Raw genomic sequence first — 20,317 nt, forward strand, 5'->3', positions numbered from 1 at the left:
GCGCGCCAATACCCGGGCTGGCAACGAGTAATGGTGTCATGCTAAACGCGATGGTGAGATGGTCACATGCAAGTCCCAGTGTCTGAGTTTTTTCTTTTTGGCGTCGAGCGGTGTGTATGATCCATGCGCAACCTGCTGCTCCGAATCATGAGGCCGGAGCTGAAAACGGGTTGCAGGTAGTGGTGGCGTGATAGTGGAACAGGGGTTCATGGCGTTGTATGTGTGTGTTATTACCACGAGGCTTGCCTGGTTTGCTTTATCGAGGTTGCCGAATACACTTGGAAGTTTGAAATCGACATGTACAATTCTACCATGTCGCTCATCGAACTTTGAAGCTACTCAGTCAATACTGGTTTCCTGTAAGTCCTGGAACTGCCCCATCCCTGCTTAGTGCGGTTGCTGTACTCGGCTATGCACAGGAATACGACTCGCCCACGGCAGTTTCCGCTGTATATGCAGCTTTCTTGCCAGCTTCACTTTCCAATCTCGAAGTGGCTGATAAGAAGGTTTGCTCCTAAAATTCAGCCGTGATCGCAGGATTCGTCACGTTACGACGATCGCTCAGACCATTTCCACCATGGGTTCCTTTTGTCCTGTTCGAGATCAAAGCACCACTACAGAGGCATGCCGTGACGCGATCGTTGCCGCACAAGCTCCAGTCAAGCTCGCAGCCAAGGTCGTTTTGTGGGCTCGATGCTCTGATCAATAATGGTACGCTCCACTCAGACTTTCCTCTATATCCAGTGTCCGGGTTCTTGGCCGATGAGTTCGGCACCGAGATCGCTTCTCTTCTACCTTGTCCTTGCTTTGCGTATGAATTTCTATTACGTTCAGACTGTGGTGAAGATCTGTGGGCTTGGTACCTGACAAGCTAGGTGATGGTCCAGAATTCCGCAAGTCCGTTGACGCGCTTCTGTCAAGAATTGGATGTCCACCATCACGTGCCATCGTGTCTTAGTCGCGCTCCCGGTAGGTTGTCTTGTCGCGTCTCGCCTCTCTTCAATATAATCCTATGAGGTCTCTTTGTTCCCAAGCAGAATCGGATTAGGAGCGGGTTTTCACGGCAAGTTGTCTCGAAATAGGGCAGACGCATGCTAAACTGGTTGAAGTTCCCCTTGCTCTATGACGATGTTGGTTACCACGACGTCAAATAGGAGGAGGCGGCGGATTGATATCGTTTTCTAGTACTGTCATTGCCTGGATAGTAGATGGCGCTTGCTGGAAGGAATTACGCCGGGTTTAGCAGTATGTGCCATCATCACTTACCCCTCAGCAACGTCATGTTTTGGCCTCTCGAGTGTACTTCGCGTGCTTCGTTATACGACAAACCTATCATTACCTACCTCGAATACTACGATTACAGCCGAACCCAAGGTAGATACACTTCAAGGCCCTCGATTTCGACAAATCGGTAGTCATTTCTCTTTCCAGACAAGAAACATTTACCATGTCTACTACCGACTTACCAACCAAGATGTGGGCAGCACAAGTTGTCGAGTTCAATTCACTGTACAAAGTGCACCAAATTCCCCTTCCATCAGACCTCGCACCAAAAGACCTCTTAATCAAAGTTGCCGTCGCATCACTCTGCCACACAGACTCCATGGTCTCTGCTGGTAACATGGGCACACCTCTTCCCTGCACAGCTTCTCACGAAGGAGCCGGTACCGTTGTAGCCACAGGTTCCTCCGTAAAGGACTTTGCGGTCGGCGACAGAGTCATGGCAGGACTGCTATACCATGCATGCGGGACCTGCGCTGAATGTCGAGGCCCCTCGGCTTGTCCGCAATACTGCCAGAAAACCGATGGTTTCCTGGGTGTGACGAACCACGGTTTCTTTGCTGAATACGCGAGAATCGACGCAGAGCAAACTGCAAAGCTACCTGACAACGTGTCTTTCGAGACGGCTGCTCCGCTGGCTTGTGCGGGGATCACTATCTACCGTGGTATTGTCTTGTCTGCTGTGCAAAAAGGGGAATGGATAGCCATTGTAGGTAGCGGAGGCGGCCTCGGCCATATCGGTGTGCAGTTTGCAAAGGCAATGGGGATGAACGTCATTGGTATTGATGCGCGAGATGAGGGGTTGGAACTGACGCGGCACTGTGGTGCAGATATTGCCATTGATGCTAGAACAAGCAAAGAGGATATCGTCAAAGCTGTACATGCTTGTACGAACAATAAGGGCGCAACGGCTATTTTGAACGTAAGCGATGCTTCGGCGGCGGCGGCTACGGCATGTGCTATCACAAAAATGCATGGCACTATGGTTCAGATCGCGCAACCGGACGACGTGGTAATCCCGTATCATGAGCTCATCTTTCGCGATATCAGAGTCCGAGGGTCCGTCATATCTACAGTGGGTGAGGCGCGTGATATGTTGAAGTTGGTTGGCGAGCATGGTATTACAGTGCAGACGAATCCGTTCCAAGGACTAAGTGAGATCGAGAAGCTGGTCGAGTTGGCGCATGGGGGGAAGATGAAGGGAAAGGGTATTATTGTCATGGACCAGAGCCAGATCCAGCAGGTATAGGTTGAAGCAGAACAGAGACTATATGACCACAATACGTCGGCAGCAACAATAGCAAGACACTGCTGGTGCGTACAGATGCGCTGGCACTAAGCGAGTCTTGTTGAATACCATGGAAAAAAGCCAGCAAAGTTACTTTAAGCAAGCACTTCGGGGTAGGGTCCTGCTAGGTACGGCTATGAAGAAGTTTGAAGTGCACTATCTTTAGTGCTGGGGACGTGAGAGCCTACGACAGACGGTCGTGAAAACATAGGTGAAAGCGCCATGCAGTGTATCAACAACCTAAGGCCAAATTTGAATTCAAATTACACAGACGCGATTATACTACAATTCTATAAAATTACACACTAACCCAAAACCCGTCCAGCAGTAGCAGCCGTGCTCCTGTCCTTAGTCTCTACCTTCCTCAACCCCTTGCCAGCAGTAATCTCACCGAGCAACGCTCCACGGTTCGGCACTCCACCTGGAGGCTTCATGCTAGGCATTGGGGGAGGCGGAGGTGCAGAACCACCTGGTGGCGGTGGCGGGCCTGGCGGCGGCGGAGGCGCACCGCTTGTAGGCATGGGTGGAGGAGGTGGAATACCGACAGGAGGTGATGTCACAGCTGGGCTCTCAGCACGCGGGCTCTTGTTGTCCATGGAAGAGAGTGGGCGTGGCGGTGCCATGGTGCCGAACAACATGGAAGCCAACTGTTTGGCGCCGCCTGGGGCAGGTGCCTCATCGTCATCGGATGAGTCGTCGTCTGAGTCGACGACGGACCAGTCATCATCTTCTTGTCTTAGTCTGCGCGCTGAAGGTTGAGCAGGCTCGTTGAACGTAGGCGCGGCAGCCTTGTTGGCTTGCTCCTGGGTAAGACGGTGGAAAGGGTTCGTGGACACCTCGCTTGTGTTGCTTGGCGGGGGTGGAGGCGTCGAGACAGTGCTGTTCTCCTGGTTCGACATGGCCATCTTCTTCAAGAATGGGTTCTTGGTCTCAGTGTCGCCTAAGCCAGGGTGAGGGCTCGTCACCGAGGACGCAGGCGGGCTGGCGATGGACGATGGTGGTGTGTTGTGCGAAATCTGGGGGATTGATGGTGCTTGCGGAGGTGCGGTATCACGCGGCAACTCTTGACTGGCGGTAGGTGTAGTGTCCTGAGGCGTAATGTTCTGCGGGCCATCATCATCTGAGGACTCGTCGTCGTCGAGCGCCTCAAGCTGCAGCTGCAGCTGACGTTCGCGCTCACGAGCAGCTTCGATCTCAGCGCGCTGGGCGGCCAATCGGGTTTCCTTCTCCTTGGCATCTTTGGAAGCAGCTTCCCTCCGCTTCTTCTCTTCGGCCTTCTTGAGTTTGCCTTGCTGAACTTGCTCTTCTAGGGCACGAAGTCTGGCCTGAGCCGATTCCCGCTCCTTGGCAAGCTCATCCTCTTGTCTGCGTTCCTCCTCCCTGGTGTTTGTTAGTACAGTCGTAGAGGATAGATCGATGTATACATACTCCATGCGCCTTGTCTCAGCTTCTTGAGCTTCCTGCTGCTCGCGAAGAGCCTTTTCAGCGATGTCGTTCTCAGCCCTCTTCGACTCTGCTTCCGCCTGCTGCACATCATGCTGTGCAACGTCGGTCTTGTTTTTACGCGAAGCTGGGGGTGGCGGTGCGGGTTTCTTGCCGCTGCTCTTGGCTGGAGCAGGTGGTGCAGCGGAGTCGTCATTGAGACGCCTTTGACGCTCTTCTTCGCGGCGAGCATCTTCCTCTTCAGCCTGACGCAGCTTCTCTTCACGTTCTTTCTTCTCGCGATCGGCACGTTGTTGAGGTGTCTCACCAGCTTTGACAGGAGCTTTGATACCCAACGCAGCTAGGCGCTCGGCCATGCGTTGCTCAGCCTGTTGCTTGATGAAGGCCGCACGTTCCTCTGGAGTCTTGTATGCCGAGTATGAGCCACCGCCGGGTGCAGTTGTTGATGGACGAGGAGGGGGGTCGGCACGAGCAGCAGGGCTCTCATAGCGGGATGTCGCTGGCCGTCTCTCCTCTGAGCGGGCCCTGTAGTTATCGCGGGATTTACTGTGCGGGTTAGTAGGATGTTTGCCAAAGTTACTAGACATCACTTACTCGTCTTTGCGGATGCGCGAAGCCCGGCTGCTGCGCTGCAGATCAAAGATGAAGTCCTTAACTTCGTCTTCTACACCTAAAGCCTCCTCCCATCGACGTCGTTCATGCTCACTTGTGTTGTCGTGCCCTCCTTCTTTCAAGCTCGACTCCAGACCCCTAGTGTATTCGTTTACGCTGTCTTCGACGTCACGGATCATGCGCTCATTGTTCTCCCTCTCTGCTCTGATGCGCGAGTTCTCCTTCTCCAAGCGCTCAGTTGCAGCGCCAGTGTCATCGCTAGCAGGAACAGGCTTTCCAGTCAATGCAGCAGAGCGAGCTTGCATCATAGCCTTGGCGCGGGCTTTCAAACGGTCGGATTCAGTCACGGTACCGCCAGGTCCAGTACCCACGATGGTAGATGCAGATCCGGGATGGGCCTTGGCATCTTTGAGTCTGAAGAGCTCAAGTTGGGCGTCTGCTATCTCACGCTCTGTTCTGCGAACATTAGATGCAAGTTCAGGCAAGCGATCGGTCAGGGTCTGGAGTTGGCGCTTCAAAGCACGACGTTCGGCATCCGAGTCAGACGACCTAAGTGACGCTTTGGGATGGGCATCAATGTCTTCTTGTACCCTGCGAATGCGGCGGTAGAGATCCTCAGCTTCTCGGCGGTCTCGGCGATCCAGCGCATCGTCTTCATCAGCTGCGTTCTCGTCTTGTGTATCCATCGCATCCAACAAGATTTGTTTCTCCTTGACAGACTTCCTGAGCTGGTCAAGAGACATTTCGTCAGATCGCTCAGAAGAAGGAGAGGCCGGCTGCGCTGGCGAAGGCGATCGGCCACCACCACCAAGACGATGTCTAGCGCTCGACTTGTAGCCTACGTTATCGTCGTTATTCCGGAAAACTGTAGCATCCTTTCGGCCACCGGCTTGCGGACTACCAGCGCGGAACGAGTGAGACTTCAGATAGCTGACACCAGTGCGCTGAGGCTGCAGGAAAGCACCGGAGTTCTTCCTATCCTCAGCATCTCCACGGAGCAGGTTCTTCATTGCGCCGATAGAGTCGTTGATGTTGCGCGTAGATGGCGGCACCAGCTCAGGGGGAAGACGAGCGGGGATGGGGTAGCCGTTGAGCTTACGGTAGATTAAATGCATGGCAACCGCGAACTGATCTAGATCAAGACGACCTCTGTCAGCAGAGTCGGCGAGTGTCCAAATGCGCTCCAGATCTGGCTTGGGCAGTCCACTCTGTCCAAAGATTTCAAGAGCTTGCGCTCCGCTGATGTAACCTTTGCCCATGCCATCCCAGGCTCGGAAAGTATCATCATATAACTTCTTCTCTCCTTTCGTAATGGCCCAGGGAATCGTGGCGTTACCGGTCAAACCGGCAGTCGTGTGGTTGCCACCCTCACGGCCAGTCTGAGGCATCATCCGTTGCGCCAAAGCTTCGATGTTCGGCAATCCAGTGGCTGGGGTATTGGCTAGACCCCACTGACCTGGCATCCCGGTTGGCTGCGCATTGAGGGGTGCAATGCCAGTCTGATTAGGCGCGAGGCTCGAGCCAAAGCCGGTAGGCATTGGAGGCATTGGAGGACGTGGTCCATTGTAACCACCAGGGGCCTGCCCAAACCCAGTGGGCTGCGGCTGTATGCCAGTCGGCTGCTGTCCAAAGCCTGTAGGTTGTGGCTGCATGCCCATTGGCTGTTGTCCATATCCAGTCGGCTGCGTGACCAAAGTATTCAACAGTTGGCTGTTTGACGGCTGGGGCTGGGGCTGCTGAATTGTGGGAGGCTCATTGAACTTTGGGGCATTGCTCGCCGGCGTTGCGCGGCTTGACGAATCGTCGCCGACTCCAAACGATATGATATCCACCATGCTGGAGACCTCGTTCTTGACTCGTTCGGGGAGGGAGTTGGGCAGGTCCTTGCCGGTCAACTTGAGATTGCACAGGTACATGGCGAGCGCAAATTCGGGAAACAGGAGCTGACCAGACTTGGTCGTATCCGACAAGGTCCTGTGTCTATTAGCACTGGGTCATGCGTGCGACCTGTTGAACATACCAGATGTGAGAGAGCGCATCGCCAGACAGCTTGGAGCGCATCAAGAGGTCGCGCGCCTGGTCTCCGGACAAAGCCTGGGCATCCCCAACGGCCGACTTGAACAGCTGCTCGAACTTGGCCTGGTCTTGCGCCGTGATGAAGGACAGCCGTATGTTGGGGATCTTGGTCGTCTTGGCAGGAACGGGTGGTGGCACTGAAGACGCAGAGCTGCCGCGGAAGGAGTCAGCCATCTGCGCCGATGTCATGCCCGTGGGCTGCGGCCGTTGGGGTTGAGCAGGCGCTTGTTGCTGCTGCTGCTGCTGTTGCGGCGGCGCGCCAGTCTGGAAGGGCATCTGCTGGGGAGGCTGCTGCTGCTGGAACTGCTGGTTCTGCTGCCCGGGGAAGCCAGTGTACTGCGGTTGCATGCCTGCTGGCTGCTGTCCGAAGCCCTGCGGCTGGCCCGGAAAGCCAGTAAACTGTGGCTGCATTGGAGCCCCCCCAAATCCCGTTGGCTGCGGGGCCAATCCGCCCTGGAAGCCTCCAGGCTGCTGGAAGGGCTGCTGTTGCTGCTGCTGCCCATACTGAGGCTGCCCCGGTCGGGCGCTGTTCCCACCCCCTAAGTACGAGTTGGACCCAGAGAACATGGCGGGCGAGCTGTCGCGGGTCGGCTAGAGCAGTGGAGATGGGCGCATGCGGTAGAACAAGGAAAAGGATGTAAGGAGCGCGTACGGGCGGGAATGGCGAAAGGTGTAATGAGGGAGGTTGAGAGTCTGTGCTGCTCGCGCAGCCCTCGAGGTCCCAGGGTAAGTTCGCGCTAAGGTGCTTCAGTCGTCATCTTCGACGACGCGCTTGCCCCGTCGGTAAGCACCAGGACCCGACATCCACCACTCTTACATCATCCTCGCCATGTCCAACCCGCAGAACGGAGCCGGTGCTGCATCGCATTCCGAGGCTGATCTTGCCCAAGTGAGTTTTGCGGCAGTCGCTGTACGTCGGGAATTGACAGCTCGGGTAGGCCTTCAAGGAACTCCAGCGAGGCGAACAGACCGCAGCCGCCCTGGAGAGCCACCTCGATTCCATTGAAAAAAAGATCGAGGCACTCCTGGCGCAGGCTGAGAAGGCCGAGCAAGAGCTGAAGGATGTCCCGGAAGATCCTGACACGTCTTCCGGAACAGAGGAAAAGAGTTCCAAATAACGTCTACAAAGCCATGCCTCTGTTCTACGATATGAAGCATGTACACCCCGGCCCGTTCTGTCCCAACTCTGGGTCAGAGATGTATCGCAAGTACGCTGTAGAAAACACAAGAATAACGACCGAGTATCCTCGTGTTCATGAGCATGATGGATAGCACAAGCGGGGAAGGATACACGCATGATCAATGCGCTCTGAGCAGAACGGACATGTTGGAGTCTTAGCATTAAGGGGGCCTATCGTGCGACTGAACGTCCGTACTCTTGGGCGCCTGTTCACAAGCCACCGACAGTCGAGGGCTTTGCTTCGGAAGCCTTCGTCTCAAAGACTTTGTCCAAATGGAACACACCATTGCTATCCTTCTCAACTACACCTACCTCGGTGATGATACCATCAATAAGTTCTGCAGGTGTGACGTCAAAAGCTGGGTTCCATACGCCGATGCCGTTCGCTGCAATGCTGATAGTCTCAACGACACCAAGATCTAGCGTGACTCCATCGTGTCTCGGTCCTTTGACCAGCGTCACTTCCTTCCCGGGACGTTCTTCGATGACAATGTCTGCCCCCGATTTGGTCTTCAGGTCAATCGTAGTCCTTGGTGCTGCAACCAGGAACTTGACGCCGTGGTGCTTCGCAAGAATGGCTAATGAATAGGTCCCAATCTTGTTGGCAGTGTCGCCGTTTGCAGCCACTCGATCAGCGCCAACTACGATACCCGCGATATTCTCGCTTTCGCCCCGCAGTCGGAGTAGCGCTGCGGCCATGGAGTCTGTGGTGAGAGTTGCCGGTATCTTGTCGTGGACCAGCTCAAATGCTGTTAGCCTGGAGCCTTGGTTGTACGGTCGCGTTTCAGAGCAGAAGGCGTGCTTCAGTGACCCATCGGCATGCAAAGATCGGATCACTCCAAGCGCTGTACCATAGCCTGCCGTTGCAAGGGATCTGTACGGTCAGTAATTGAAAGCCACTTGTGCCGAATAGTACACACCCGGTGTTGCAGTGTGTCATCATGCTCACAGGCCCCTTCTTTCCTGCCTCTGTATTCTTCACTATCCACTCCGCGCCGTGCTTGCCAATGTTCTCATTGTCGCTCACATCGTCGACCAGCATCTTCTCGGCAGCGGCAACATAGGCTTCTCTCACAACTTCTCCACTAGCTCCCTCACTCGCAGCGGCTTCCTCGGTGATTTTTCGAAGCTTGCCAGCTGCGTCTGCAAGGTTGACGGCAGTTGGTCGGCTTGTTACCAGGTAGTCGAGCTTCTCTGTGATGAAAATTTTGACCTCTTCTGCTACCGAGGAGAGTTTCTTGTTGGTGAGCTCAACTGCGAGAGCGAGAGCAGCGACTATGGCGATAGCTGGCGCACCTCGCGTTCGCATCTCCTTGATTGCATGCCATGCATCAGTGCTGGAGTAGATGCCATCATATTCTTCAGCGTGGGGTAGTTTCAGCTGGTCAAGAATCTCGAGGTGGCCGCGTGAGTATTTGATTGCTTGGAGTACCATTTTGAAAAGTGTGTAGTTTGGTGTGTTACTCCAGCGTGTCGCAAAAAATTAAATGCCAAGGTGGTGAGGGTTGGGTTTCAATCGCCTCACCCCGGCTGCAGACATTGACGCTACCGGTAGCACGTGGGAACGGTTGGACCTAAGCATGCGTGCAGCCCAAAGCACGTTACACAGCGTTTTTTTGGAACGAAGCATTTCTCGACCCATAGCCTGGTATCAGTCATTCGCTTCTCCGCCAAAACTCGTAGGTTTTGACGCCTCGGGACGACGGCACGCGATGACGAAATTGAGCCACGTGTGGCTCGTTGCCAAGGCCAGGTCCAGCCACCAAGCAACGCACCTGCCGATATAGGCGACGCCATCAACGGCCTCGGCGTTCTAGCCAGACGAACATGAACTGTTAGGTTTTCGTATCTGCTGTACTGTGGTACAGCGAGTAGTCTCAGCCGGGTGTGTATAAAAGGAAATAGAAAGGACACTTCGGATGGAGGCCTTCACTGCCACCTGAACAGTGCAGCATCTCAGCCCTACAGGAGCCGCAAAAAAAAAGGGTCTTCTTACTGTCAGGAACCCGACAGTGAATTGGCCGCGGTAGCCCCATGACGACGCCAACACTCGGACCTCATGCCTATACGCCACGCGCACAATTGACTCTCCCGTCCCTTTGCTTCAGCTCATTCTGTACAATACAAGAAGATATTGCCCTCTCTAGTTACTCGCCCCATCAGGACTGTGTTGGCCAACCAAGACGTTTTCGGCTACCACGCCCGTTGCTAGTCACCCCGATAGGCGGAGAAAAAGACCCACATCCTCACTATTTATCTTCCCCAGCACCACAAGCACACGAGGTCATCCAGCCAGAGAGACATACTGTGCACATGCGCATATCAGCCAATCGCCTTACCTGACCGCGCCTTGCTGGACCCTCGTAACTTGGGCCCGATAGCCATTGGAACGTCCAACGAGAGAGATCGCCACGGCTCGAACAGCCCCGCGCAGCTTCGCGCCAGACTTATATAACGATGCCCCGCATGCCGCGCTCAAACTCGAGTGTTGGGGTCAGCACTGCAGTCATGGCTTCACAGGAAGAGCCTATACAGCCTACACACCGAGGTTACGGCACAATCGCTTCCCAGCGACCTGCGCAACGCCAAAGACGGCACTCATGGCACACACGACCCTGCATGCAGGAGGCGGAGAACTTCCAGTTGCTGGTAAGTCATTCGGTGCGTATGCGCTTACCACGTACTAACATGCACGCAGCTTCGAAACTTCTTGGTCGAACTTAATTGCCGCATGGACTTTCTCGAAGACTATGGCCACGTCAAGTACGATGCCGGTGTCGAATACGCATACAACACACTGCTTGCCGTTCGCGAATCCTGTTCCAAGATATCCGACGGCGCAATCGAGGCCGGACGCCGACAGGCTTCCGTGTTTGTCGAGACCTTGGAGGAACGATACAAAGATGCGATGGAACGGAAAGAAACCCTTGGGGAGAAGGTCCTGGAAGGAATAGTGCTTATGGACAACTATCTTACCGAGTTTGAGACGCGCGCATACGCGATAAGAGACGGATCGATCGGCTCCTATGCGCAGGAATTCTACGAGGAAGGTTGGAGGAAGATGGACGAGGGAATCGAGATCGCAAAGGGCGTTGTGGATGGCGGTCTGGACAAGGCACGACGCGCGCGTGAGACGATTGAACTCCGGGTTGAGCATGCCGTACAACGGGCGCTAGAGCGAGCCAAAGCACATGGCCTGATACACTACGAGGACCTACCAGAGCCATGGCGAGTCAACCCACATATCCTCAAGGGCTACCGTTTCCAAGAAGGAAAGTGGGCTTGCGTTCGATCCATTTTCGGCCTCCACAACGAACTAATCAATATCTGGACACATCTCCTCGGATTCATCATGGTCCTTGCCATCGCCTTCTACTTCTACCCTTCGAGTGCCAACTTCAGCATGTCGACCAAGGCCGACATCTTCATAGCAGCCGTTTTCTTCTTCGCGGCATGCAAGTGCCTGGCTTGTTCGACCATCTGGCACACGATGAACAGCATATCACATCAAACCTTGCTTGAACGCTTCGCCTGTGTAGACTACACTGGCATCTCTCTACTCGTCGCCGCATCTATCATGACGACGGAATACGCCGCATTCTACTGCGAACCCGTCTCCCGTTGGTCATACATGTGCATAACAGCACTGCTCGGTATTGGCGGTGTTATTCTACCCTGGCATCCGACCTTCAACCGAGCGGACATGGCCTGGCTCCGCGTTCTCTTCTACTGCTCCCTTGCCCTGACTGGCTTCCTGCCCTTTGGCCAGCTCGCGTATACCCGTGGCGTCGCATGGGCACAGTACTTCTATGCGCCTGTTACTAAGAGTTTGCTCGTGTACGTTACCGGTGCATTGTTGTATGCGAGCAAGACGCCCGAGCGCTTCTTTCCCGGCTTCTTCGACTACGTGGGCTGCTCCCACAACATCTGGCATGTTGCTGTGCTGGGAGGTATCATCTTCCACTACATGGCCATGCAGACTATGTTTACGCAGGCTCTTACCCGGGCTCAGACAAGCTGCTCCGTGTACTGAGAGGACTGTTCTCTTCTATACCCTTATCCTGTACCGTTCTTCCTCTTCATAACCTTCGTTTTCCTTCGTTTGCAGCGTTCGGCATAGTTGAGCGAGTAGAGTGCTTTTGCATTGGGCAGGCGTCCGATTCATACGTGTCTTGAACAGCTGGATAGAAAAAGTAGTGCTCGGCCGATGGCAGCTGTGCTGAATGCTGTGTTTGACACCCATATAGAATGTCCATGTCTATTAGATCCTGCACTTCTAAAATTTCTACAACATTCATACCAAGCTGTAGCTTGTCCTATATGCAAACAAGTCTCAGCGTCAAAAGGATCGCGGTTGCTTGTTAAACCACATGTGTGCTGATGATTCATTCCTGCTCTCGATGGTCGTAGAAATACTTGTCGAGATAGCGTCAACTGCTTGATATGACCTGAACGCCTTTCGCTATGCATATAACCCATTATGGCCCTACTCGCATTATCCTTGTCCTCAGCTTAGTGACTATCAGGCACGTCTGGCAACCTCTCGATAACGTATTTGCCCTTTGCCACGCTAACAATGGGCACACCAGGAATCTTCCGTATGCGCCTCTTGAGATCCCTATCGTTTGTCGCAACCAGGTAGATTCTGTGTTTCTGGACCCTGTCGACGATACAGTCATCGGCATACGTGCCCTTGTGATCGCACTTGAGGCGCTGCCATCTCTCGTCGCGGGCGATTCTGAGCGCAATACGGTATTTGGGGCCGAGTTTCTCGAGCTCGGCCATGACGCAGGTTGTGATGATGGGAGTGGCCTTGGCGTAGAGGAGGTCCATGAGGGCCTTGTCGAGTTCGAGCTTGGCGTGCACGGTGTGGGAGAGGAAGTTGGTGTCCACGAGGACAGAGTAGGGTGGGCCGAGGGCGGTGTTGGCTTGGAAGAAGAGGGCTGAGGAGACTTGTGGGCTGTCAAATGTTAGCCGTGCATGCTCTTTGCGTGAAAAAACATGTGAGATGCATACATTTCTCGCTTTGCCTTGTTTTCCTCCTCTTTTTTCTTTGCTTCTATCTCGCCGGCCATTTGATTCTTCTTACTGCAGTGGAGTTAGCGCGCACGTCGCAAAGAGCAGTGGGACGCGTGATTGCATACAGTCGAGCATCTCGTTGACCTGGTGATGTTAACAGAGGCTCATTCAGACACGACGCCAGACATACCAACGATCCTTTTCGTTTGCGCAAACTTGCGCGTTCTCTTCGCGACACCCATGATTGCAGGTGGTGCTAGAACGCTCGTCGGCGAGCTTCAATCGGCTGTGAAAACTCCTCGTCTTTCGCTACTTGCCCGATGACGTAGCGATGGGGTATCAAAGTAATGGCTCGCACAGTCGTCAGGGGCGCAGTCGTATGGTGCTGCTGGTTGTTCGCAAACCACTTTTTTGCTATCGATAAGGCGGCAGCTTTTTGATGCCAAGAGGATGCGGCCGTCGGAGCCTCGAGGCGCCGATTGGTGGGCTGTGACTGGGCAAAGAGGACGACGCTAAGCCCTAAATTCTCGGGTCACGCAGGTCCCAGAATAGCAGCGACGTTCCTGGGTTGGGGATCTGTCACGGCCAGCCCTGCATACCCATGTTTTTCCTGCATGCTGAGCCAGACAACCAGCGCAGACGTCAACCACTATTTGCTCCCAGGGCTGGCTCGCAGACTATTTGATGATCGCGCAAAGTACCCTGATGCCAATTATTGTCTCTTTCGATAGATTCCCATCGCTAGCCTATATCGAACACGGCCAGACATCACGCGAACTGGGCGCTCAGACTGCGCATATTGCCAGCGGGTCCACGACTCCGCCCCTTGTTACCCTGACCCCGTCCTGCACTCCACCACCAGCCTTTCCCTTCGTTCCCCGTCACTCGTTTCGGCGCTTCTCTGTCCTATCGATATCACCTGCGATTGCGTCTTCTTCTGCTTGCTTTTCCCTTCACCAATCGACTCTTGGAACCCGCCTGCTGGACTGCGAGCCCTGACCACACCATCTCCTGAACCCACTCGGCCCCTTCCGCACACTGCCCATCGGCGACCCCATCTCCGCACACACCTATACACAGCAACCCCAAGATGCGACCCTCTGTGGGCCTCGTGAGCCTGCTGCTCGTCGTTGCTCCTACCGTACTCGCTCAGATCGAGAACGCACCCGATCTATCCACTGTCACCCAACCGGGAGGCGACGCAGCGACAAATACACCCGACACCTCCGCCGCCGAGACATCACAAGCAGCGACCTCAGAAGCTGCGCCCACATCACAAGCCGCCACCTCCGAGACCACCGAGGCTGCAACGACAGGAGATGCGCCCTCTAGCACGGCTACCCAGACCGGGTCTACAAGTGTCTTCAACCTCGTGGGTGCACCAACACTGGCCGGTATCGGTATTCCAGATGTCAAAGTCCCAGACACAGCCGGTGCTGCCTTTATGCAAAAATCCGACCTCCCAGACGGAACCGTCTTCATCTGCGTCGGTGCTATCCTTGCGTTCTTTGGTGCGGCGGTGCTAGCGTGGCGCGGTCTCGTTGCGTGGTCGCTGCATCGCTCTGTCAAGCGGGCGGCCATGGCTCAGAACCTGGCTGATATCAAGGCCATGTCAGCAGTGCCGGGCAAGAAGCGGGGGATGTACAATGTGGTTGGAGCGAGTTCGACCATGTCTCTGGATCACCTAAATGCTGCCCCCATTGGCAAGTCGTCAAAAGCTTTCGCTGGTGCGCCCGCGGCACAGAAATCGGCATCGACTTTGTTCTTCTCTCCGACTGCAGGTCGCGCCGCCGGTGTGCGTGATTCTGTAGCGGCCCGGTCGTCTACGTATCTTCCTGCGGGATACTACGCATCTGGCAACGCAGCCCCTGCTGCTGGCTCACCACAGATGCACATTGGCGGCCAGAACCCCAACAATCTTTCAGCGCTCTCCCTCTCATCCCCAGGAAACCGATTCAGCGCAAGGTCCGGTATGTCACCACCGGAATCGCCATCACTGCCACCATCCCGTGGAGGATATGCTCGCGCGCCACCATCACGAGACGGACTATCTGTATACAACCGCAACAGCGTCGCAACAGTCGGTCAACCCGGTAACACGAGAAGCATCTATGGCCAGGACGGTCACGCCGTAAGCCAGTTGTCGCTGAATGTACCTGGCGGCACAAATGTCCCTGGCGGCCGCACTCCCAGTGGTTATCTAGAAGATCTCTTCGAAAACCACGGCACTGGATCCCGAGAACGATTCTAGTTGGATCTCGAACAGCAGCCTGCCAAGCAGCGTACTGTGAGCGCGGGAAGTAGCGTGCTCCAGAAGAATCCGTTTGGCGTATACCGATGGGCGTATGCGTCGGAGGTGGAGCGCGCCAGAGCTGTGTCTGCAAGCACTTTGTCCATAATAAAAGATGATTACCGTGTGTGAGCAGGCGACACAAGAGGATGTGAAAAAGAGAAAGAGGTTCTTGTTGACTTTTTGCTTGTATGCATGCGTGCGGGTCTCCTTGCTTTCGGGCTCACTGCTTGGCTTGTGATACCATTTTATGCGGCTTGCTTTTTCGTCACTTTCTCCGATTGTGGTACCGGCTTCGGGTTTGGGGAGGGGGGACTGTCCGAGTCTGCCATCCCCAACCACCTTTATTACTATTGCTGTCACGTTTGTCTTACGACCGTAGGGGAAGTATCCATGGATGCTTGTTAATCACATTGGCGTTAAATCGGCGCTTGAAAAGAGGGGGGAGGGGGTTTCTGTCCTTTGTACATTTAGCATGTGCGCGCACCGCCAGATCGTTTGAGCTCGAGGTACTACTTGTAGACTTACATACCAGACCCCATAATGAACCGTCATCAACGAGCAATGTGACCGAGTTGTTGTTTGTTTGAACATGGTGAAGGTGGCGGTGGTAGGAAACTTGGAAGCGGCGTGTACTACAGTCGGTGCTGGTAGCGCTGGAGCTATGTACTCCGCACACTAATACTTGTTTGATTAGCATTTAGACCCACGGTCAGTTTGCAGGTGTACTTGTGACGACTAGACGGGATTTCGGCGACACGAGGCGTTTGGGACGAGTGCTGAAAGCTCTTCGCAATGCGTGGCTCATATTGTAGTCTATCTCTGTATCTTACACGCACATGCATAGTCCAGTACCCTTTTTGTCTACCAACAACCAAACATGATGCCAAACTTTTGCAACACTACAGCATATGCCATGTCGTACGCAAGGGCCTACCTTGCCTTCTTGGCCATGGCCTTGCGTTTCCTCGCCTCGCCGTTGAGGTTGGGCGCGGTAGCATTCTGGATAGCGGCCTCCTCTTCAGTCAGATTGGAGGTATCAAGCAATGGAGCGTCAATCATCTCTTTCCTTCCAAGGACACGTCCAACTGATTGGTTGTAGGCAAACTTGGGCAGCTTGAACAGGAGGGTATCGTAGATGGTAGGCTTAGGCTCCTCATCAGGCTAGATGCTGTTAGCTTTGTCGAGTGTTTTTTTTTGAAGAGTGGAGTGTATGCGTACGTCGACCAAGTATTCACCCTTCATACCGTCCTCATTCTCGATTTCCAAGAAGACGTTGCCAACGGAATCGACGACCAAGACTTTGCCGTTCTCAGCGACGATGCGCTTCTTGGCACCCTGGGGGCCAGAGATGACCTCTGCCTCGACGGGGGTGCTGATGCCATCGGCACGGGCCTTTTTCACAGCTTGCGCCTTCTTGGGCTTGCGAGCATCCTTCTCCATAGCGCGTCTCTCCCGACGGTTGCGTGGGGCCAGCTCCTCTGGTGTATCCTCGGCAGAATCCTTTTCGAACTGTTCGGCGTTGACAGGTGCGGCGGTATCATCGACTCCAGGGATGCCCTGAAGACCACTCTCATCACCCCAAGCAGTCTTGCGTGCCTGGCGAATGTACCTCTCGGCGAACTCCCTGCGACGCTTCCAGGACATCAACAGGGCGAAGTAGTGGAAGCCTCCACCGAAGACGGCGAGTAGACCGACGATGACTGAGCCAAGGCCAGGACGGAAGCGCTCATAGTAGTAGCCAGAGCCCCTCCATGCTGGGAAGCCGTTCCTCAGGAAGTGATCGTAGCGCTCGCGCTCGGCGCCCTTGAGCATCTTCCCAACGACCGAAAGGCGCTGGTAGGCGGCGGTGACCTTCTTCAAGTGTGCCTCGATTTCCTTGTTGGATGGCTTCTTCTTGTGTGTCTTGGCATAGTTTGAAACGAAGACCTTGCGGGCCTTGTCCGGGTGCAGTTCGCGCGACTTCTTGCGGAGGGCTTGGGTCAATTGGTCCTGGGACGCGCTGGGCTTGACACCGAGGAGATCGTAGAAAGTGACATTGGCGCCGTCTGCTTTGACAACTTCGTCGCGGATGCGGAATATCTCGTGGTCTGTACAAGACTGTCAGCAAGCAGCTCGTAACTGCAGCTGGAGCTGGAGTTGGGAAATGTATATTGGGAAGGCGCATATGTGGCCGCAAGCATGCATGCACGCACTTGAAGACGAGACACAACAGGAGAAGTTACGCACCCTCTTTGGTCCAGGCAGCGGCGAATGCTGCAAAGAGACACAAGACCAATGCGAGCAACGCGTGAGATCTCATGGCTGGGGGGTTGATCCGGGTGGTTGCCTCGAGAGTTGGCGGGTCTTGGAGCAAAGTGATAGGGAGGCTGCAGGCCGGTGCAGCCAGATGTCTCTAGTGCCGTGAGCCCGCTGTAGAGACGGAACGTGGCCCGATCGGTCTGACCGCTACCAAGGCGACACAACTGTAGCAGGCTCGAGGAACAAAGTGAAGCCTTTGCCAGTGCGCTCGCTGTCTTCTTTCACCCCAAGTTGCTGAGTTCAGAACAAGAAAAAAAGGTGGCCTTTCCAGGACTTGCATGTGAGACTCGGCTAGAGGGTCATCGCTCAGGGCTGAGGGTTTGAGCGCGCTCTGTGGCTGTGTTGGATAGGCAGGCACGACCCTGAACTACGGGATTCGCGGCAGGGGGCCAACAAAAGTTCCAATACGGACCAGCGACACGCAACCCTCTCCTCCCAACACCACTTCCACTTCACCTCCGCTCACTTCAGCCGCGTCAGCTCATTCCCTCTCTCGCGATTCTTTCCCCAACGTAAGGCAGCCATCTACTATAAACTTTACCACCTCATTCCCCGCAAGAGGACACATCTCCAGCCTTCCCTCGATCTCTTCACCACTATCAGCGCCTGAACTGACCATGACCTCCCCCAAAGATCTTGAAGAACAGCAGCAGACCCTCATTACCCCCGACCAACGCCAAGAATCATCGCCTGCCCCTCAACCCGCGCCCAATACACCCTCCGTCATGTCGCGCTTCAGCATTCCCATCGATGCTCTGACATCCAGGATGAACTTCGGTGGACGCTTCGACGGTCTGCGCAACACGTCCGTCTCCTCTCGATTCGCCAACCTGCGACCCATCTCCGAGTTCTTCGACTTCAAGCGCGTTTCCAAGCCCGCCAACTTTGCTGAGGTACAGAGCAGGGTCAACTACAACCTGGGCTACTTTTCGAGCAACTATGCCGCCGTCTTCGTCATGCTCAGCATCTACAGTCTGCTCACCAATTTGACGCTCCTCTTCGTCATCTGCCTCGTAGTTGGTGGCATGTTTGGAATCGGCAAGCTCGAGGGAAATGATCTCCAGCTCGGTAGCTGGCGTGCCACCACCTCTCAGCTGTACACTACGCTTTTCCTCATCGCACTTCCTCTTGGACTCTGGGCCTCGCCCTTCTCTACGTTTCTCTGGCTTATTGGCGCAACCGGTGTCACAGTTGTAGGCCATGCTGCATTCATGGACAAGCCAATCGAGTCAGCTTTTTCCGAGGAGGCGGTCTAAGTGGTCGGCCGCGAACTCCTTACGCTATGCCCCCATGGGGAAGACCACCAGGGGGCTCGTCGGGTGTGGGGAGATATTATGAGGGGGTACAAGACGACGTGCTTAGGTTTCAAGAATTGGATAGTGAAGACGAGAAAGGAGGCGTTAAATTAGATCAGGCCTTTCAACCGGCCTTGAATGGCAGGAGCATCAATCCAGATGAGCTATATTTTAATGATATGGATATTAGAGCATGGGAGGAAAGGACTATGGCTTTGGGTGAGGCAACATATCGGCAAGACCATCAGGATGGTTATCTTGACGACATGGGCAACAGTATCAGTTCCCCTGAACACGAAGAGGTACTCTTCCGGCGAGTACTGGATAAGATTCGGATAGCAAGAGCAGCAGGGAATACAGACGTATCGTTGACCCCAGAGGAGCTAGATGCGTATCAGTCAAGACTATATGGTTCACGATCGACCGCAGTTCGCCCTGAAACCCAACCTCGACCAACCTATACTTCCATGCCCCATGATGCCGCGAGTATGATCAGCGTTGATACGACTAGCAAGCACGGCAGTTCTTCCAGGTCGAAGAAGAACCAGCAGCGGAGCTCCATCTTCGGGTCAAAGTCGAAGAAAGAGAAATCTAGCAGTCACAAGCGTATGCCCACAACGGACAGTCGTGCACCGCCACCAGGGTTCATTATACCTGGCCCGGACGGGCAGCCCGTGTATGCCCCCATTAATGCCTACCAGGGTAGCCTGAATCATGAGCGGGAGCCTTTACGTCCCGCGTCCCGTTCCGCATCTGATACTAGTCATCATACTTCCCCGCCTTCACATGCCAGCTTCTCTCGAGACATGCTAGGCGCCTTTCCAGCATCCGAATATGATTACCGCCCGACTACTCCTCCACGGCAAGGCCGTTCTATATCCTCTCGGCAAGCTGCGTATGAGGCTGATCTTCCACAAGGCACACGCACAAGATCATCCTCCATCCAGTCCGGTGGACTTGTGCCGTTTCCTGTGGAGCCCTATCAGTATCATGTTTTCAGTCCAGCGCCTTCTTCGTCAACGACTTCGCCTCAGCCGCAGTATACACGGAGACTGAGCTCGGGGGTATCGGAGGCTAGCTATACATCAGTCACACGACGTGTTCCTGTTCCTGCTCCTGCATCAGTAACGCTTCAGCGAGCAGCACCTGTAGCGGGCAGTCATGTTGGCCAGTCGGACCCAGCTGTGTCACCGCCAGCATCAAGTTCTGCTACTCCAGTTCAAACTCACGAAGCTACGGGAGCCAGTGGTAGTGGACATGGAGAGAGACGGCGGAAGAGCGGTAAAAGTAGGAAGAAAGGATGAAGCATGGTGCTGTAATCGATCATGACAGATGTCCCTTGCTCTTCGTTTTGGTAAACTATGATCCAATCGATTATTGCTTTCGCAGACATTGCATGAGGTACAGGGTGTAAAAGACGGCCACGTATGTAGTGGGCCCTTTGTTATTATGTTGTACTGATACATATATGTATTGTTTTCTCCACTGAAGTGTGTTGTTCGATAACAGTCATTCGATCTGACTCTTAATCC

General features: G+C 54.5%; 8 protein-coding genes across 8 annotated transcripts; 4 read left to right on the top strand and 4 right to left on the bottom strand.

Moving 5' to 3' along the window:
- Positions 1–269: 269 nt before the first annotated feature.
- Positions 270–7,391, bottom strand: ACET3X_008390 (uncharacterized protein). The gene is made up of 4 exons (XM_069454558.1): positions 6,645–7,391; positions 4,607–6,598; positions 3,998–4,558; positions 270–3,949 (listed from the first exon to the last, which is right to left on the bottom strand). Exons 1-4 carry the CDS (start codon positions 7,265–7,267, stop codon positions 2,875–2,877), a joined length of 4,251 nt encoding a protein of 1,416 aa, XP_069303992.1. The 5' UTR covers positions 7,268–7,391; the 3' UTR covers positions 270–2,874.
- Positions 7,392–7,529: 138 nt separating this feature from the next.
- ACET3X_008391 (uncharacterized protein) lies at positions 7,530–7,818 on the top strand (the record flags this gene model as incomplete). The annotated part of the gene is made up of 2 exons (XM_069454559.1): positions 7,530–7,589; positions 7,639–7,818. 2 exons carry the CDS (start codon positions 7,530–7,532, stop codon positions 7,816–7,818), a joined length of 240 nt encoding a protein of 79 aa, XP_069303993.1.
- Positions 7,819–8,090: 272 nt separating this feature from the next.
- ACET3X_008392 (uncharacterized protein) lies at positions 8,091–9,315 on the bottom strand (the record flags this gene model as incomplete). Its single annotated transcript, XM_069454560.1, has 2 exons — positions 8,091–8,754; positions 8,801–9,315. The coding sequence occupies 2 exons, from the start codon at positions 9,313–9,315 to the stop codon at positions 8,091–8,093; spliced, it is 1,179 nt and encodes a 392-aa protein (XP_069303994.1).
- A 1,022-nt stretch (positions 9,316–10,337) lies between these two features.
- ACET3X_008393 (uncharacterized protein) lies at positions 10,338–11,913 on the top strand (the record flags this gene model as incomplete). The annotated part of the gene is made up of 2 exons (XM_069454562.1): positions 10,338–10,529; positions 10,579–11,913. 2 exons carry the CDS (start codon positions 10,338–10,340, stop codon positions 11,911–11,913), a joined length of 1,527 nt encoding a protein of 508 aa, XP_069303995.1.
- Positions 11,914–12,392: 479 nt separating this feature from the next.
- Positions 12,393–13,141, bottom strand: ACET3X_008394 (uncharacterized protein; the record flags this gene model as incomplete). The annotated part of the gene is made up of 4 exons (XM_069454563.1): positions 12,393–12,840; positions 12,897–12,968; positions 13,025–13,043; positions 13,090–13,141. 4 exons carry the CDS (start codon positions 13,139–13,141, stop codon positions 12,393–12,395), a joined length of 591 nt encoding a protein of 196 aa, XP_069303996.1.
- Positions 13,142–13,530: 389 nt separating this feature from the next.
- ACET3X_008395 (uncharacterized protein) lies at positions 13,531–15,742 on the top strand. Its single transcript, XM_069454564.1, has one exon. It carries the CDS (start codon positions 13,990–13,992, stop codon positions 15,148–15,150), a length of 1,161 nt encoding a protein of 386 aa, XP_069303997.1. The 5' UTR covers positions 13,531–13,989; the 3' UTR covers positions 15,151–15,742.
- A 237-nt stretch (positions 15,743–15,979) lies between these two features.
- On the bottom strand, positions 15,980–17,751 carry ACET3X_008396 (uncharacterized protein). Its single transcript, XM_069454565.1, has 3 exons — positions 17,419–17,751; positions 16,411–17,279; positions 15,980–16,353 (listed from the first exon to the last, which is right to left on the bottom strand). The coding sequence occupies exons 1-3, from the start codon at positions 17,489–17,491 to the stop codon at positions 16,123–16,125; spliced, it is 1,173 nt and encodes a 390-aa protein (XP_069303998.1). The 5' UTR covers positions 17,492–17,751; the 3' UTR covers positions 15,980–16,122.
- A 356-nt stretch (positions 17,752–18,107) lies between these two features.
- ACET3X_008397 (uncharacterized protein) lies at positions 18,108–18,746 on the top strand (the record flags this gene model as incomplete). The annotated part of the gene is made up of 1 exon (XM_069454566.1): positions 18,108–18,746. One exon carries the CDS (start codon positions 18,108–18,110, stop codon positions 18,744–18,746), a length of 639 nt encoding a protein of 212 aa, XP_069303999.1.
- Between the last annotated feature and the right edge of the window lie 1,571 nt (positions 18,747–20,317).

The sequence above is a fragment of the Alternaria dauci genome, chromosome 8 (genome assembly GCF_042100115.1).
Source record: "Alternaria dauci strain A2016 chromosome 8, whole genome shotgun sequence".
Classification (NCBI taxonomy): Eukaryota; Fungi; Ascomycota; class Dothideomycetes; order Pleosporales; family Pleosporaceae; genus Alternaria; species Alternaria dauci.